Genomic DNA, 19189 nt, shown 5'->3' with positions numbered 1-19189 from the left:
CATGTCTGTGCACCTACCAGTGCTGGCATAGTGTAGCACCCTTGAAAGGATCTCCAGGGATCCCCCGACACCCAGGTTGAGGGTCACGGCTGTAATGCGCACACCCAAGGCTCCAACCAGAGGGGATTAACTGGACTGCCCCCCGCTACCGGCTGGCAAACTCCTGCCTCGGCTCACCACCTAATCAGCTTTGGTGTCAATCAGCCTTTTGGCATGTAAATGTATGCAAATCTTTGGCGATATCCAGAAGCTGCCCATCTCTTCCTCTCTTCCTCCAAGCTGGTTGGAGTAATCACAGTGCTGCAGTGCCGCACGATGCGTTTCTGCTGATGAATGCAGTCAATACGAACGTAGTTTTATGTATCATTAATTCCTTCAGCGTTCAAAAAATAACTTTCTCTGACTGCAGATAATACAGTAATCACTCACAATTGCCAATACAATTATCTTCATTCAGCTGTGTAAAACAACAACAGCAATATTTTTAGCCACTTACATTTTCTTTTCTCTCTCTCTTTCTCTCTCTCTCTCCTTCTCCTTGATGTTCTCATTAAATGCAAAGTGGTTTTGATTCAGGTGGCTGCAATGCTGGTGTTCTCCATGAGAAGTGTAACCCCCTTGTTAATCTGTAGGGAAGGAAACCAAAAAGGCGTCTATGAGAGCCAGTTCTGAAGTGTTTGGGGTTTGCTAGGACTATTGGTCATGAGGGACAATCAATAGACTCATAGATAACGAGGGCGGGAAGGGAGCTCAGAAGTCACATCTAGTCCAACCCCTGCTCCAAGCAGGATCAGCCCCAACTACAGCATCCCAGACACGACTTTGTCTACCTGAGGCTTAAAAACTTCCAAGGATGGAGACTGCACCACCTCTCTGGGTACCCTGCTCCAGCGCTTCACCGCCCTCCTCATGAGAAAGTTTTTCCTAATATCCAACCTCAACTCCCCTTGCTGCAGCCTAAGCCCATTGCTTCTCCTTCCGTCAGACCTTCGATTACTTAGATCCAGTAACAGACCTTAGATTAGATCCTCACTGGTACGGACCATGCCGGAGTTGAATAGTCTGGATTTCTACATAGGGTGGTACCTTCACAGGTGGATCCAGGTATGGAGGGGTAGACAGAGAAGATGGGGAACTGGTAGGTGCAGCATTGCAGACGGTTGGGCAATGGAGGGGTTGGGATTGCACCAGGTTAATGCAGGGAGTGAGAAGTTCCCTGTGTTCCCCCTCGCCAGTTGGGTGTGGAAGTGGTAAAGGCCACATAAACATGACTGTGGGCAGCTGGGGAGAGCTGGGCACCGATATGGGGACAATGATCCTCCGAGGAGCTGGCTTGGAGCTAGGGTGAGTCTTGGAGGATGTAACCCTGCCGTTTCTTCCACCAGGGCTTGAGCCTCCTCCAGCTGGGAGAAGCCATAAGGAAGTGAGCAAGTGGAGCCTCACAGCTTCCTTCCTGAAAACGAGACAAGGAGGCCAAGGAGTAGCACAGCAAGGCTGCTTCTTCCCTGGCTTCCTCTTGGGGAGATAGGCTGGGTCGCATTCGCTGCATCCTCAGGCGTGAGCCAAACCTCGCCCCTGGCTGCAGCTGCAAGCCTCTCCCTGCTGCGATCAAGCAACCCTGTGCTCACAGCACTGGGGGCCAAGTTCTTCCTCCCCCTCCTCCATGCTTTTAAACCAGTGGGGCTAGAGCCACGGCAGCAAGGAAGGGCATGGAGGAGCCATGGAAGCGGCTGTACCCCTGGTGAGCTGCACTTTATTGGGAGGACTCTCAACTGGATGCCCAGGGCCAGGAAAGGAGCAGGTGGATCTATAAGGACTTCAACGCCCTCTCAGCAGAGCCGCTTATAGGGAAAGAGCTGCCTGCATTGGAAGCAAAGGGGAGGCAGACGGGAGGGCAGACAAGGGTCTGGGCAGCAGAGTGCAGAAAGGAGGAGAATGAGAGAGAGATGGAAATACCCGGGGGTCAGTCCATTTCTAGATCACTAGTGACCGCGCAGAGACACAGAAGCTACTACAAGACCTTCACGAGGGGCTCTCGGAACCTGTGCATATAGGACAAGACCCTCCTCCCCATTTACAGCCAGGGAAACTGAGGCACAAAGCAGGGAAACACACTGACCCAAGGTCCGCCCGCCGGTGTGGGTGACAAAGGTGGGGCAGGAACCCACCTCACCAAAACCCCAGGCCGGTGCGTCATCCTGGAGACCACACTGAGGTGGGGAAGGCTAGGGAGAGCCAAAGCCATGTCCACCGCATCTCCCTATCGAGGGAGAGGAACACATCAAGGGCTGGAGGGACCAAGAAGCAGGCCACACTCCAGCTGTGCTTGAGCCTGACAGCTGGACAGCTCGGAGGGGGCCTGGGCACATGCCCACCCCACTGCTCTCCATCTTGGGTGTGGGTAGAGGTGGTCAGTGGTGCTGGGCTCAGCGGGGAGCCTGTATCCACCTGGGTTATATCACACCGGGGCTCAGACCTAGACCTCGGGAGCTCCAAGCACTCGCAACTCCGGCCAAAGAGGTGAAGACTCACATTCAAGCATCTTCTTCCCAGCGGCTCTTGGAAAGCTCCTTGGAGAGTGGCCACGTCTGCCATCTGGCCACACAACGGTCCCTTCTATACACCCTCCGCCAACCCAGCTTTTCCAGCACTGGGCTACAAGGCATAAGCACATGGGACTGTTAGCAAGGGTCAATGCAAAACCACACAGGTTGCAAATGTCTGGGGAAGGGAGAGGGGTCCGAGCGATGTGGAAAAACATTGTGTGTCACTTTTCAACAGCCCCGAGGTTGAACGCAGTGGAGCTGAGGCCCAATTTTGGCTCAGTTCAACGGGATCAAGCCTTAGCTAGGTGCCTCTTTAGAAGCATCACCTCTTTCGCAGGCCCTAGACTGCTGCAGACCAGCGAAATAAAAATCCCCGTCAACTCTTCTGTTCATTCGGTGAACCAGTTCAGACTCTGCTATATAAGAACTATAGCACTTTTCAGCAGTAGGCCTCCACGTGCCTGGTAATGAGGGGCAGCAGCATTGTGCCCGTTTTGCAGACAGGGAAACTGAGGCACAAAGAAGTGAAGTGACTTAACCAAAACGATCTACCAGGCTGGTGGGAGATGGAAATAGGAGCCAGGTCTCCAATCTCCCAAACGAGTGTGTTATACTCATTAGAGATCCATTGTTGAGGATCACGGAGTTATTCAAGCTGATGGGGCAGCAGCGATGTGTGCAGTTAAGGGGAAACATGGCAGGCCCAGCATCTTATGGATGCAATGATCAACAGCCAATGCTACATGGTGCAGCTAAGAGCCAAGATTGATGAGATGAGAGCCAAACCTGAGGCTGTGGACATGCAATGCATGGGTACTGGGATCATCTGTCCTTATCCAGTGTGAATGTGGGGGAGACACATGACATGCAGCTCTGCACTAAAATAAGGGCCTTGTTATACATCGTACTTCAAGGGCAATAGATGTTAGTGTCGGAGTAGTTACACCTTCTGGCTAAAATCCTTCCCTGTCCCCAACCTGCACACCTGTGACTTGCCACTGCCTGCAGGGGCCTGACTAGGAGCCACAACTGTGAGCTGTCCACCCATGGCAGGAGGGTGAAGGGAGGGACACTGCATCCTGGGATGCTGGAGGACTGAAACATGGGTGGCTTATCTCTGGGGAGCAGCCACACATTCGTGGAACGGGAGCTGGGTAACACGGATCAGAGAGGAAACTTGCCCCGGAGTGGCATAGCTTTAAGACACCTTCAGGTTGACATGTCTGAATGTGTGGATAACCCAGAAGAGCTCCCTGAGCTGCCTAAACTGAATATGTAATGATGTCCTAAGTCACAGACTCCTAGCATCATCAAAACACAGGGCAGGAAGGAGATCACATCCAGTCCAGCCCACTGCTCAAAGGAGGATCAAGCCCCCTTCCAGGCAAATCACTCGCCTCTGGAGTATACAGAAGTACATACACACCAGGGTAAATAAATCCCACCAAGGCAGGTTCATGTGTCCACAGCCTGTGAAGTTCATCCTTTGCTTAATATTTGCAGGCTCTTACAGGCTAGATGCAGTAGCAGCAGATCCTGGTACTCTCATTTGTTCACTGGAGACACAAGTTACCAGCCCATGACTGTACAAACCAAAGTCAAATACACCGGTGCAAATACAAGAGGTGCCTAGGGGGTGTGGGGCTAAGATCTTCCAACTTATATAGGGCCTAATGGAGTTTAAGCACCTCGATACCTTTGTGAATGTGTGCTTATGTGCCTGACCCCCACCATCTCTTGCTATCGCTCAGACAACGATCGTGCCCAAAGCCAGTTAGAGCAATGCAACTCTTTATGAGACTTTCTTCTGCATATTGAATGGGGCTGCGGAAACCATCAGATGCAAAATGCCCTGCTTTTAAGTCCAGAGACTTTCCAGAAGAGAGTCTGGGTTCGTAGCAAAGGTGATCTTCAAAGAACGTGTGGCAGAGCACAGGGTGTCTCTGCCACTTTAAGGGCCTGGAGCTGGCAGCCTCCAGGTGCCTGATTAGGGCAGCCATTTTGAGGCCTAGGCTGCCTATATAAACAAGGCAGTTTGGCTGTAGGAGGTCAGGTAGCAACATTGCCTGGCTGTAGGGCTGCTGTGAATGACCTGGAGGTAAGGGGGAGCTGCATGGGGATGGCAGGAGGGTCCTGGTCCTGGTCCTGGTCCTGGTCCTGGTCCTGGTCCTGGTCCTGGTCCTGGTCCTGGTCCTGGTCCTGGTCCTGGTCCTGGTCCTGGTCCTGGTCCTGGTCCTGGTCCTGGTCCTGGTCCTGGTCCTGGTCCTGGGCATGACCTGAAACTGCACCCTGCTGGGAGTGGGTGGTCTGGTGGGGCTCTCGGTGGCGTGGGAGCCCCCAGGAAATGCCAGGCCAGTTATCACCCTGGTGAAAGGCAGGTTGCAGCGCCTTAACCCCTAGCTCCCACCACCACTGGGTGGGTTACCCATGTGTTTTGTTGGGGGGCCCAGATGGGCCAGTGTTGTGAGGGGCCCAGAGAGGGTGGACCCCAAGAGTGGGAGTGATGTGGGTGTGGTGCTGTGGTTGCCCCCGAGAGGGCGGGGAGTAGTGGCACAGTGAGGCCCAGTGACAGAGTGGGTGGCTAGAGAGACCCAGCCCGAAGGGGAGAGTACCCTCGACTGGCCCAAGCTGGGGCCAGGACTATGGTAGTCAAAAGGGCTGGGGGCCCACCGCGTGGGATGCCCAAGAGCCGGGGGCCTGGGGTCCCTACTAGCCTGGAGGTGGGCCAGGTAGCCGAAGGTCCCAGGGGGACCACACCTGAGAAGGGAAGATAGCCCAGATGATGGCGGAGTAGCCGCCTGAGAAGAGAGGATCAGAGAGGGGTCCTGTTAAGATGATTCTGGGGCCCAGTACGGGGCCGGTGATTAGAAACGCCATGATGCCATCTGTGAGGCTTGGGCTATGGTATTAGGGGAGGTTGGAGCTGCAGAGTGCCCCCTGGCATCGGGGCACTACAATGGGCAGCCTCCTGCTTAATTGACATCGATATATAAATCAATTATCATCAAAAGTCTGGCGGGCGAGATAAGCGGGCGGCTGCCCAGAGACAGGCGGGCAGGCCACGAAGAGCTCGGCCCTGAGTAAGCCCTCTGTCACAGTGACAGGCGGGTGGGCCACAGAGTTCGGCCCCAGGAGGCCTTCTGTCGCAGAACACAAAAAGGAGATGAAGGAATTCAAAAAAAGGCATTGTACCTACAGCATTGTCATGATAAGCAAGCAAAATCCAGGCTGGTTTTATTAGCTGCTATTAAATAAGTCATTCAAATGAATGATGAAGGAGCCAAATCCTAAATTAGGGAAATGGCCTCAGGCCGGGGGCTGGACTCGATGGCTTGTGGAGGTCCCTCGCGGCCCTACTTTTCTCGGACTTTACTGTACCCCTCCCCTCTCTCCTTGTAGGAGACTTGTGTTCACGGAGGCTGGGAAGACGATTGTTGGGACACTGGGTTTTTTTGGAAAGTAGGGGTCCCTGATCAGACTAGATGTGACCACCTCAGGGCTTGGCCAGCCTGACTTCTCCAGGACTTACAAGATAAACCCAGAGATCTCACATAGGAATCCGTAGCGTTAAAGCCACACAGGCTTTGCAATGAAAGAATTGCTCTATATTTAAAAAAAAAAAAAAAAAAGCCAAAAACCTAGAGCTGAGATTTTTCCAAGGGGGCCTCGAGTCTATTAAGGGGGTCCTCAAGTTTGAAAATGTTGAGAGTCACTGGTTTACAGCCTGGTCTGCTACATGGTGCACCGCTAGAGACAAGTCCAGCGTCAGGGCTCCTGTGTGTGGACAGCACATAGCCACAACAGACAGCAGATGGTGCTGCCGCTCAAAGTTCAATCATCTGGACAAAAACATTGCAGTGCAAAGCGTGTGGGTTATGATGGAGATGAGGAAAAAATATAGGGCCCCTATTCTGGACTGCTGGGGGAATTTGGAAGCTTGAGTGTTTTGTCAGAGGCTGCGACGGTCCAGAAATGATGTGAGAGGCAAGGATTTCTTAGGATGATCTTTTTTGTAAGTTATTGGACCAACCTGGATAAAGTTAGACAAACTTTTGAATGCAGGGCATCCTTCCTCAGATCAGAACTGCAGTTGAAAGAGATTGCCCTAAGAAATCCTGGTCCCTCGCATCATGTCTGGACCATCACTCTTGTACTATGATATCCAAGACAACTGTTCTCCTCATCCTTGGCTTTTATGCTTGGTGTTGAAATGCAGTCGTGCTAAGTGAGCAGTCGAGCATTTTGCTCCTTGCATTTACCCTTCCTCTTTGGAGATGCTTTGAAATGTCAGCATATAGCAAGCAGGAGAAACTTTTCCTACTGATTGAGTTCTTCCATAAAATAACAGAATCACAGAAAATGAGGGTTGAAGGGAGCTCAGGGAGTCGCATCTAGTCCAACCCCTGCTCCAAGCAGGACCAGCCCCAACTGCATCATCCCAGCCAAGGCTTTGTCAAGCCAGGTCTTAAACACCTCCAAGGATGGAGACTCCACCACCTCTCTGTGGGGGCTGTTCCAGTGCTGTACTACCCTCCTTGTGGTAGTTTTTTCTAATATCTTATCTTTCCTCAGCACACAGCAGCTCCTGCAGTGCTGTATTGCTTTGTGGTGGTAGGGAAGGGAAGGGAGGCTGGAAGAGTGCAGGAGAGAGGAGCAGGACAGTGGGCATCTGCTCCTAAATAGCACATGAGGGTGGATCCTGACTCCTGAAGGGCTGGGGTGGGGGCAAGGAGCCCTCATTCCTGCCTTGCTGGTAGATGACACCATCAAACAATAAAGGAGGTAGGACACTTAGCTTCATGTAACATTTGACCTGAGTCAAATAAGAGCCCATCAGTTGACCTTATCTGACCAGTCCATCAACTGGCTTGTCAACCCTAATCACACCCTGGCCTTTTTCTGACATTGTAGTGATTCTTGTAGGCACTGAGCACAGGATTGCTGAGGGTTTGGGGGTACTGGCAGTTTCACTGCACACGAATGAGAGATGCGCACAACTGCAAACTGAAACAAGCTCATTGCAAAAAAGGAGCCAGTGCCCATCTGAAAAACCAGGTTGCCTAGGGAGTTTGTGAATTCCCAACCCCTTGAGCCCTATAACCCCAGACTGGATGCCCTTGTAAGAGATCTGCTGTGTCTCAATGATAGGTTATGGCCTTAATGCCCAAATGGCAAGCGAGGTTCTCTGGTTGATCAGTGGTCCTCAGCCTTTATGATCCTGTAGCCCATTACAGTCTTTGCTCAACACCCCCTGCCAGATATACAAGTCAGCTCTGAATGGAGGTGTCATAGCCATGTGTGCATGGCCCTGAGCTTGGACTAATTACCCCGGCCTTTTACTGAAGGTGGCTTTGTTGCTTCCTGTTCTGGAAATGGCTGGAGTGGTGCCACTTGGCTTCTCACTTGGACCCTACCAGCCATCACAGGACAATGCAGAGGGGGTTAGCTAGCTCTCTTGCATCCACCCTGGACCACTCACGGCTTGGCAAACACTGGTCTAGACTCCAGATAATCACGATGGTCCCTTCTGCCCTTAAAAGCCCATGAGTCCTTCTTGGAAAGTTTCCTTCCTCTTATATACGACCATGGAAAGAAAAGGGCCAAAAGCCACGCGTTGGAAGGGAACTGCAACCATACAAGCATCATGCTTTGTAGAGTTGTCGTGGTGCCAGGGCAGACTGCCTGTTCCTGAGCAAATCTAGATCATTGCAAAGCGGGGTGCAGATAGCGAGGTGCATCATCACATATAGCAACAACACCTGTTCTTCTCCTGTTAAAAATAAAGGAGAAGCTCTACTAATATGCCAGGGACTGGGGCTATATGACTCAGTTTCAGACTGAAGCAAAACCAAGCGTAACATAATTGGAGTGAGTTAAAAATCATCTGCAGGGCTGTGAAATAGGAGCTTCACGGGCAGGAGCAGACAGCAGCATTGTAGAACAAAGGATAGCGTGATTGGTCGAACATCAAGACCATTAGAAAGAAGAGACAGTTGTTAGCACCTGGGGTAGGAAGAGTTTAAAAGGGATCAGTTAGATTATAATGAACCGTGAAGTCAAGGGACTCCATCTTGACTGCCTGGATAGAAACGCTGCTGCCACTGCCAGGCAGTTGGGTTTAAATTTTGGGTGGAGCAGGAATCAAAGGGAGGTGCAAATGCAAGCCCCTGGATCCGTCCCTGTGCCTGTTCCCTCGGAAGTCACAGATGCAAACAACCCCAATGCCAGAAAGCTTTTGCCATGGCAGACCACACTTGAGGGATCCTTTTCCCCCTCGTTCTCTTCAACATCTGCTTAATTCTTTGCTGGTATTTCATTGTTTTTTAAACGGCTGGGAAGAGACACACAACACCAGTTCCTGCATTTCACTGGCTTCCCAGTATTATAGAAAAACCCAGCACTGACAAACAATGACACGACGGGGTAAAGCTGTTGCCCTTGAAAAAGCCCTTTTCTGAGACCCCTACGCTGGGGCAGGGGGGAACGGATCTGAGCTGACAGCTTCCGTCTTTTTAAACACAAGCATATTTTCCAGTGGAAAACAAAGAAGGGTTTTCCCTGAAAATGTTCAACCAACCTTCTTCCTGGAAAATTACTTCAGTGCCATCTTCTCCCGTGGAGACTTCTTCAGGGCGAAGACGGCACTTAAAGAACAGGAACTTGGACGCTCGAGACCATCCATTAGAAACTGCAGAAATCGAAGACTCTGAAACCATCTTGTTTCTTTTACTAGGGAGAGAGAGAGTTTTTAATACTTTCTCTGACCTGTATTACTTTGATTGAGAACCAAACCTGAGGTTAATGTCGATTGTGTAATGAACTGCACACGATGCTTTTCCTTCCTTTTCCATCACAACTATGAACCCCTGGAAACGTTGGGAATTTGCTCAAGTTTCTCCCGGAAGTGCAGAGGCCTCACTGCAGTGCTAATTAATTTGTTAATCACTGCTCTCTTAGGTGCCCTCTGGGAAATTTGCAGTTCTCCTTATAAAGGTATTACTGTCGCAAGGTGCTATGGTCACATAGGGCAGTGGAAACGGAATAAAATGCAATGTTTTTAACTGGGACGGGCATAGATTGTCATTCATAGATTCATAGATGCTAGGGTCGGAAGGGACCTCAATAGATCATCGAGTCCGACCCCCTGCATAGGCAGGAAAGAGTGCTGAGTCTAGATGACCCCAGCTAGATGCTTATCTAACCTCCTCCTGAAGACCCCCAGAGTGGGGGAGAGAACCACCTCCCTTGGTAGCCCGTTCCAGACCTTGGCCACTCGAACTGTGAAGAAGTTCTTCCTAATGTCCAGTCTAAATCTGCTCTCTGCTCGCCACTGGTGGCCGCGACGCAGGTGGTAAGGTTTCTTACATAGTTACAGGCAATGAGTTGCTTGCTTGTGGCCATTGTTTCTTGTAACCCCCGGGGGCGCCTTGGTGAATAAATACTCACCAATTCCCTTCTGTGCCCCCGTGATGAACTTATAGGCAGCCACAAGGTCGCCTCTCAACCTTCTCTTGCGGAGGCTGAAAAGGTCCAGTTTCTCTAGTCTCTCCTCGTAGGGCTTGGTCTGCAGGCCCTTGACCATACGAGTGGCCCTTCTCTGGACCCTCTCCAGGTTATCCGCATCCTTCTTGAAGTGCGGCACCCAGAATTGCACGCAGTACTCCAACTGCGGTCTGACCAGTGCCCGATAGAGGGGAAGTATCACCTCCTTGGACCTATTCGTCATGCATCTGCTGATGCACGATAAAGTGTCATTGGCTTTTCTGATGGCTTCGTCACACTGCCGACTCATGTTCATCTTGGAGTCCACTAGGACTCCAAGATCCCTTTCCACCTCTGTGCCACCCAGCAGGTCATTCCCTAGGCTGTAGGTGTGCTGGACATTTTTCCTCCCTAGGTGCAGCACTTTGCATTTCTCCTTGTTGAACTGCATCCTGTTGTTTTCTGCCCACTTGTCCAACCTATCCAGGTCTGCCTGCAGCTGTTCCCTGCCCTCCGGCGTGTCCACTTCTCCCCATAGCTTTGTGTCATCTGCAAACTTGGACAGAGTACACTTCACTCCCTCGTCCAAGTCACTGATGAAGACATTAAAGAGTATCAGTCCAAGGACCGAGCCCTGCGGGACCCCACTGCCCACACCCTTCCAGGTCGAGACCGACCCCTCCACCACGACTCTCTGGGTGCGACCCTCCAGCCAATTCACCACCCACCAGACTGTGTAGTCATCCACATCACAGCCTCTTAACTTGTTCACCAGTTTGGGGTGGGATACCGTATCGAAGGCTTTCCTGAAGTCTGAGTATACGACATCCACCCCTCCTCCTGTGTCCAGGCGTTTCGTAACCTGGTCATAGAAAGAGACTAGATTGGTCAGGCACGATCTGCCTGCTACAAACCCGTGCTGGTTTCCCCTCAGCATAATTTGCCCTGCCGGGCTCTCACAAATGTGAGCCTTGATAATTTTTTCAAAGACTTTACCAAGGATGGAGGTGAGACTGACTGGCCTATAATTGCCCGGGTCCTCCTTCCTCCCCCTTTTGAAAATGGGGACTACGTTAGCCCTTTTCCAGTCTTCTGGGACTTGGCCCGTGCGCCACGAGCGTTCGAATATTCCCGCCAGTGGCTGTGCAATGATGTCGGCCAGTGCCTTCAGCACCCTCGGATGGAGCCCATCCAGGCCTGTCGACTTAAAGGCATCCAGTTCTTCCAAGTGACTCTGCACCATCTCAGGGTCTACGCATGGCAGTCTGGCACCTTGCTGCTGCCTCTCTACAACCCCAGTGAGAGACTTGTCGTGCCCCTCGCTTAGGAACACCGAGGCAAAGAACTCGTTGAGGAGTTCAGCCTTGTCCCCCCGTCCGTCACCAATTGTTTCTGCCCATTTAGCAGAGGTCCTATTCCTCCCTGGGCCTTCCTTTTACTCCCTATATATCTAAAAAACAATTTCTTGTTGTCTTTTACTTGGGTTGCCATCCTCAGCTCCATGGTAGCTTTGGCTATAATGTTGTGATCATTAGAACAGATCTCCCGGGGCTTAAATCAAAATTGGATATCTTTGCCAGTCTGATGCACTTCAGCTCCAAGTCAGATTTGACTCAAGAGTTTAAACCAATCTATTTACTCAAAACGTTCATTAATCACATCAAAGAACATCTTGATCTTTGGAGTCCCTCTGCAATTTCGCAACCTCCGTTGTACTTTGCACTCTATGCCTGGGATCCTGTGAATAAAATCACACGTGCTCTTAGGGCAAAATGCAAAGGTGAAATCATTCCTAATAAAAGCTTTGGCAACAGCATTTCGGCATACCTGGAAAAAAATTAAGCAGCTTAAAAAAATAAAAAAGAACTCCTATGACATGCTATCAGTTTGAACCCCTGGTCACCATCTCCTGATGTCTCTATGTAGACCCTTGCCTGGATTTTTGGAAGCAAGGGGTGGGGATCGTCTTGATTTTGTACCTGGAAACCCCACTTGGTTTTGTCGCGCTCCCTAGTCCACGCCGATTGAGAAATTCTGCGCAGAAGAACCAGATGCTGCCAAATCTGCCCCTACCGGGGCACGTGGGTGAGGAGGAGAGAATCAAAAGCCCCAAATTCATTTAACCCTTTGCTTTCACACGGTCTCCCTCTTCTCTATCATGTCTGAAGAGATGAAAAAAAAAACCCACAACAATAGTTATTTATATGCAAATCCAGAAAGCACTATTGCGATCAGGGCTGGATTAGTGCATAGGCAAACAAGGCATGTGCCTCGGGCCCTATGGGAAGAAGGAACCCAGTTGTGCTTATTTTACATATTATAATTACTGAGTGTGTGTGTGTATATATATATCTCTCCTAGATAGATAGATGTACAGTATTAAGTAGGGGCCCATGACTTTGTTTGCATAGGGCCTACTGTCCCAGACGGCCGGAGCCAACTTGAGGAGGATTGCTGATTACTCGGCCGTCAGATGGGCTGGTGGATGGAGAGGCGGGACACAGCATATTGGTTGCAAAATAACTTTTACTTTAACTTTACTTATGCCGCTGGTGGCCGCGACGCAGGTGGTAAGGTTACTTACATAGTTACAGGCAATGAGTTGCTTGCGTAGTTACAGGTAACTGGCAACAAAACGAGCCGGCGAGTTTGTAGACAGAAACGAGCATGCAGGATGAAGGATACGTCGGGAACAGACGGTGACGGGGAGATGTTGGAGGATGGCCAGTCTGCCAGCTTTTCTCTGCCACGTGGCAAAGTTCTCCGTACTCTACCACGTGCTCAGAGCTCTCCGACTTGGACGGAAGCTGCATGGATTTTTATACATTTAGAGTAGCCAATAACAGACTGCCAGGTGGGAATAGCTAATGAGGCAGAACGTACCAAATTTGAAAGTAACTGTGGTTATTCAGGGCAGTTCTATTGTGACAGGGGCACTCAACTCATTTGGTTATGACATGCCCCCTTGACCATGTCACAATGGACAAGGGAATTAGGTTACAAGTAATTTTCGTCTAGGAACTCGTCGTCTTTATAAGGTTCAAGTGGTAAACGAGTATACACATAAGCAAATAACTTAATAAATCGATCTTTAACAAACTGTAAAATACAACAACCCAAACATATAACAATGACTATTGGTAAACACAAGGTAATAATAGGAGTTAACAAGTGTATCAACCAGAATGACGTGTCCCATCCTATCCAACTAAAAATGTCGGCTAACCATCCTTTCCCGATTCTGGCAATTTTATTGGTGTCTGTGGCAACTTGTTTTATGCGGTCGAGTTGCTCTTCTAATGGAATAGTAACATTGGGTATGCTAATACAACAGTATTCCTTAGACAGGTTAAGAAACTGACAAACGCCTCCCTGGTGTAACAACATTGCGTCGAGGGCTAAGCGGTTCTGCATGGTCATATGTGATGTAGCTTGTAGTTGTTGGTTCAATAACCGTAGGGATGTTTTGGTACTATTGGCTAGAAATCTCAACTTGTTCAGCTAACTCGGTGCTAGCGACTCTCACTTTGCCTATCCCTACCCCCCACGCAAAAAGACCTTCAGGCGTCCACGCCAAATGTTGGCTGAATCATTCGCCCCGTGTCAACTTACTCCACACCGGAAGGTATCGCTTATGGTGACAGAGTACGGTCGGGCTATTCGGGTGAGCTGTATTAACACTTAAAGGAGGGCAGAGCATTACTGTACTCAAAAAACATTGGACACCTGTTAGGGTAGCTGGGAGGTTAATATAAAGCTGCCCGTCTGAGCAGGCCCATAGCATCCCTATGGGGGCTGGCGTATTGATCAGTGCACAGCTTTGGTCTTTCCATCTGATCAAAGCTACCTCACGAGGGAGATCGACTGTGTTTGCAGGTGCGTCGTAACCATAGAACCATTGACTAAGTCTGGCCGCGATTAAGATGGGGTAAAAGTATGAGCGCCTGTCTTGGGCATCCGATATGTTGATGGCTAGCGACTCGTTCCAAGAAACTAGAGATCGGGTCCGCTGAAGGACGGATGGAACCGGGCCAGACTCATCTCGTGCCCTCGTTTTGTTTGGGCCTGGTGGAAAAGCTAAGTACCATGTTGGTGTGATGGCTGTGGGGTTCCAGGTTAACGAATTGTCATCCCTGGACCACTTTATTCCCTTTGGGTTAATCCCCCATGGTATTTCTGAACGCGCAATGTTATAGAAGAGCCGAACGGGGGCAGGTGGAAACATAGCCTCCGATCTGCAGACAGAGCGGTTCATTTTAGCTAGGGTCAAGTTATGTGGCCAGGAATACCGGTAATAGACGGTGTGTTGGCACTGGGAATATATAAAAGAATGTTGAGCTATCGTAATATTGGGGTTCAGATTGGTGTTCCGGGCTTTAAACCGCTTATCAACATTAAGAGGATATACAAACGGGGTTAACACCGGGTCGTTAACAGAAAAAGGCAGGCGTAAGCATGCGGTGAGTCCTGACTTTTCACTATCTCCCGTAAGGTTCGCCCAGAGTGATAAAAGGGACAGAACCGAGTTAGATGTTGTGGAGTCAGTCCTGTTTGCTGAGGAACCTGTCGGGAACAGCAGGAATAGGGTGACTACCCCACTCGCGACATACAAGTAGGCGGCCATCGCTGCGTTGACTTGGATGTGCTGCAGTTTGGTGCTCGATGGATCTCGTGATCGAGCAGCTGTAGATGCCTTGTCACCGCCAGGCCTGCAAGGAAACAAAAGAAACAAAAGAAAACCATAATCGGGTTCACTACAAGGAAACTGGGTGAACAGCGGAACAGCGAGTCAACCAGTTGTGGTGAACGATAATGGGGGGACAATCGGGCTTTTCTTCTAACAGGACGGAATAGGTATTGGGATACTGTTCTGACCGTTGAACTGTTCCCTTGTAGACTTGTGGATGAGATTGACGAGGGTGCGGTATCGAAACCCACACTAACTCATCGGGTTGGAGTTTAGGTTCCCAGGGTAGAGGTTTCTTGGGATTAGCCTCGTCCCATAGTGGCTTTGCGGTGTTCAGAGAAATGAGGACGTCATGCTTGTGCTTTAAGTCCAGTGTGACTCCAACCCATTTGTCTCACTGGAATTGGGCCATTTCGGACATACGTTGTGGTAGGGTGGAAGGGTTGGGTTGCTGAAGTACTTGACACCTTTTGTTGGCCTCCCTGTAATCAACAACTAGCCGGGCTTTGTCGGGTTTTCCAGGTTTTGCGACTCCCCACCCCAGTGATAGGTAGGTGCTAGCAGTTACTGGTTTGATGCAACCCCATTGCTCGAATCGTCACAGGAGGTCGGTGAGGGACCCTTTGAGGGGGTCCTTGGTTGGGATTGGTCAGTATCGCCAGGTGGAGGTGTTACAGAGCATCGGTCGATGCCAGTCCAGCTCCGGGATAGCAATGGGTAACACTTGTAGCACTTGTTCTTTGAGGTTAAGCGCTTTGATTCCCAGAATTCCCAGGATATTGATGCCCCCTAGCACTGCCTCTAGAGTGCATCGATGGCCTTGGATTGCAAATTTAACTTTTGTTGTGACTGCAACGGCGTTGAGTCCTTGTACCCTAATTATTTTTGTGGTTTTCTGGAGGGGTGTCGTTGGAGTGATGACGTTGACTTGGGCTCCGGTGCCGAGGAGGAAGAGCACTTGTTGTTGATTACTTGGATTAACGGAGTCGTAGCCGGTGAGTTCAGTGTAGGGGCGAAGGTCAGTGGGGTCAGGTTAGGTTGGCCGCTGGAGTGACCGACGGCCACTACTCGTTTTTTTGCTTTTCATTAAACTTGAATCCTAGCTCACTTGCCAAGTGACGTTGACCTTCGTCCCCTAGGATGCGTAGCTGTTGTTTCGAAAGTTTCAAGTGGTTTAATAGGAATCCAAACATGGCCCGCTCCTCCGGTGTTCTCTGTGGCAACGGTCGCAGTGTTTGTCGAGAATCAGATTCGTGACATCTCGTGTTCTGGGCCTCGATCGGGTATGCAGTGGGTCGATGCTCTGAGTCGCTGGAGGTTCTTGTGGCCAGCTTCATAAGGGCCTGCAGCAGCGGGAGATGGCTTAAGAGATTACCCGCGGGCTGGCCAGCCACTGGGTTGAGGAGAAGCCAGAGCGTTATAGCATCCTCCCCACCATAAACTTCCACACAGGCCTCCACACTGTTGAGAGTTGCTGGAACAGTTCCAGGGTTTCGCAGGTAACGGTGAGGCCACATTCCCCGCTGCTGAGGTGGCATTAGCTCCAGGTGATATGCTCTTGGATTCCAGGAGCAGTATGAAACTCCTATTATAGCCAGCAGAAGTTGCTCCGCACTGGCCTTTGGTGGGCGGCCGTCATGCCACGCGTGGGATTTGTGGTTAACTTGGCCTGCAACAAGCGTTGGAAGTGGGATGGGCCAGTGACCGTTACTCGCTACCACGTCCAGGTCAGTGGCGTGCCCCCCACTCCATGAGGCTTGGCGGGTTAGGACGCTAGCCTCTTCTAAGTCCAGCAAGTCCGACCCAAACTCCACGACCAAGCGTCCTAGCCATATGGCTAGCGGTTCTCCAGGTTTTATTTTTGATTCCCGGCACAATTCCTGCAGCTCTCCCCACGTGCGGGTACGGTATGTGGTAGTGGTGTGGGTTGCACCCTGTGCATCAGTGACTTGCTTCACTAAGGCTATGGGGTGAGCAGCAGTCGGGAGGGGGTTAAATTTGTCGGGCAGGAGCACTGGATACAACTTTCCTCCCTCATACAGGGGCGGTTCCACTACTGGCTCTACGTCAGGGGGCGGGGCTTCTTTTGGCGCCACTCCGAGGGGCGGGGCCGTGGGCGGTGATGCAGCCGGCCCACCTCCCAGGGGGATTCTCGCGCCCTTTTCTCTTTCCTCGGCGCCATTTTCTGGCAGCGGCGCCATGTGGCCAGCACCATTTTGGAGCGTTGGCTCGCAGCCCCCCGCCGCCTGCTCCAGTGACTCCTTGCCCACTGTGTGCAACTGAGCCTCTAGATTTGCGTTCTCCCATAGTAGACCCGCTACCGAACGGAATAATGCATTTATTATTTTTCCTTTATTCCACTTTGTCAACCCCCATCTTGCCGCGTGGCGGCCCTCGGTCTCTAGGCCTTCCCGGAGCTGGCCGAGGAGTTCGTGACCGCGCAATCCAGGCACTAAAGCCGGACAGTTAAACCAGTCCGGTGGGGTGGTTTCCCCTCCTTCTCTCAGGTACCGGGCACACTGGGCAAACTCTTCAGCGGGGGTCAGATTTTCCGCCTTCTTTGCCTTCACCCCCACCAGGGACAGGGTCAGTGTTTCATCTGGTGGCCGATAGCAAACCCAGTCACTGCCCATTACACACCCGAACGCCCCGGGAAACAGCTTTGCTCTCCACTCCTTCATGACTGCTCCTTCCCCTTTCACCAAGAAGTAGCCATCAATGTTCCTTCCATCCCCTATCACCGTGTGATTAGGCTACTGCACATTATGTGTCTCTTATTTACGCGGCCAAGTGGTCCTTTCCATCCAGAGATCTGCACGGAAGGGACCGACACCTCCCCCTCCGACCCCCCCGTGCACACACACACTTTTTGAGAAGCAAATAAAGGATGAAGAGGGTGACCCACGTGGAGTTAATACCGGAGCTGTGCACAGCATACAACTAGCTAGTCCAGGGGTCTCATCTATGGGCTGTGTCAGTATAGTTCCAGGGGGCAGGTGTCTGCATCACACAAACCCACCGTGGACCCCCAGGTCAAGGGCTACGCCAGCCTGAAAGGCTTCCTCAACATTACACTATACCTATGATGCGACCGCACTCCGAAATGGGTCGTCCCAGCCTCCTCTGCACCTCTTCTACTGAGGAGACAAGCGTCACCACTCAAGCGAGGCCTGACTCGGAGGTCAACAGTTCTATGTAGACCAGGGTGCTTGTGCCCAAAAGTTTGCAATGAAAGAATTGTTTTCTTTGCAAAAATCTAGTTGGTCTAATACAAGATAGCACCTCTACCACAAGTTCGGATTCCCTTTGCCTTTAGACCGATGCGGCTACAACCTACCCGGGGTTGTCTGACCCCAGCGCTCTTTCCTGCCCAGGGCAGGGGTCAGACTCGATGACCTACTGAGGTCGCTTCCGACCCGAACATCTATGAATCTATGGATACCTGACACAATGGTTCCAGGTATCACATAAGCTACCTCTGGGGGGTTATTCAAAGGGAAAAGGCCTCTCTGTATGCAGGGGGGCTGGACAATGATCTGTAAGGTCCTTTCCAGCCCCTAACAACTACAAAGTACAAAGCGCAGAGTGGAGACAATTCAAGAGCTCCCCACTGCAAGGAGCCGTGAGGATCATGATATGCACGGCTAGGGCTTGCTGAGACAAAGCTGATGGCTCCTGGAGGGATTCAGTTTGCTCTCCTTACTCCACGCAGGGATTAAGGCAGGGTAGGGAACGCTCCGTGAGGACACACGTTGCTTAGCCCTAGATCCACCAGCCCTGGAGCATTCACCGTGGGTGCAGCGACGCAGAACGGATGCAGCAGGTCAGGCCTGAGGGGACTTTCGAATCAGAGAGCCCTGGGAAAAGGGTAAAGGGCCCATCAGGTTTTAGCAGCAAAAAAAACCTCCAAAACCTTCCACCTCGTTGGCATGGTCGTGCTACCTGAGCCACACAGCAGGACATGAGATGAGCAGAAATCCCTGCCAAGCAGCACCCCGAAAGCCGTGTCTTCGACTCTCTGCATTCCCCTTTGAAATCCCGGGGTTGAAACCATGGGTCCCATGTAGCTGTTTGCATGAAGAGCCTTTTCGAGAGCATGGTGCCAATCCCATACAGTTACCAGCTGAAGGTCCCACCTAGCAAAATAACTATAGTCTTCTGACCTGAGCCTTGGCGGTAGCCTCCTGCGGTAGCCTTGTCCGTGGTACCACAGGAGAACGGAGGAACCAAAAGGCAGAAAACAGCAGCAAAAGCCCTGCTGCCAGCCCAGCCTCCACAGCAGCTCTCCCTCCTGTTGCTGAACTGCGAAAAACCCAGGCAGAAGGACATCCCCTTGCACCTCCCAGCTGCTTCTCACTGCCTTGCCTTGCCCCTGGGTGGGCCCGTGCTGCACTGGATGATGATTTGGACTCTCCACGATTCCCTTGCCCCCCGCTAAAATAAAAAGGTATAACTGCCTGCAAGGGGTTTCTTC

The 19189-nt window shown here is 51.2% G+C and overlaps 1 protein-coding gene and 1 long non-coding RNA gene across 3 annotated transcripts; both read right to left on the bottom strand.

The window, feature by feature from the left end:
- Positions 1-623: 623 nt before the first annotated feature.
- Positions 624-12813, bottom strand: LOC132250716 (uncharacterized). 2 transcript variants are annotated; one of them, XR_009462301.1, is made up of 4 exons: positions 12613-12813; positions 9124-9275; positions 2533-2655; positions 624-1453 (listed from the first exon to the last, which is right to left on the bottom strand). It is a non-coding gene; the product is annotated as an uncharacterized LOC132250716 (long non-coding RNA). The 2 variants fall into 2 exon arrangements; XR_009462302.1 differs by lacking the exon at positions 12613-12813 and adding an exon at positions 9912-9937.
- A 34-nt stretch (positions 12814-12847) lies between these two features.
- On the bottom strand, positions 12848-18964 carry LOC132250714 (uncharacterized). The gene is made up of 2 exons (XM_059727801.1): positions 18879-18964; positions 12848-14737 (listed from the first exon to the last, which is right to left on the bottom strand). The coding sequence occupies exon 2, from the start codon at positions 14650-14652 to the stop codon at positions 13618-13620; it is 1035 nt and encodes a 344-aa protein (XP_059583784.1). The 5' UTR covers positions 14653-14737; positions 18879-18964; the 3' UTR covers positions 12848-13617.
- Between the last annotated feature and the right edge of the window lie 225 nt (positions 18965-19189).

Source organism: Alligator mississippiensis, chromosome 5 (genome assembly GCF_030867095.1).
Source record: "Alligator mississippiensis isolate rAllMis1 chromosome 5, rAllMis1, whole genome shotgun sequence".
Lineage (NCBI taxonomy): Eukaryota > Metazoa > Chordata > Crocodylia > Alligatoridae > Alligator > Alligator mississippiensis.
Note: the sequence above shows the minus strand (reverse complement) of the source record. Positions and strands in the feature narration are given on the sequence as shown.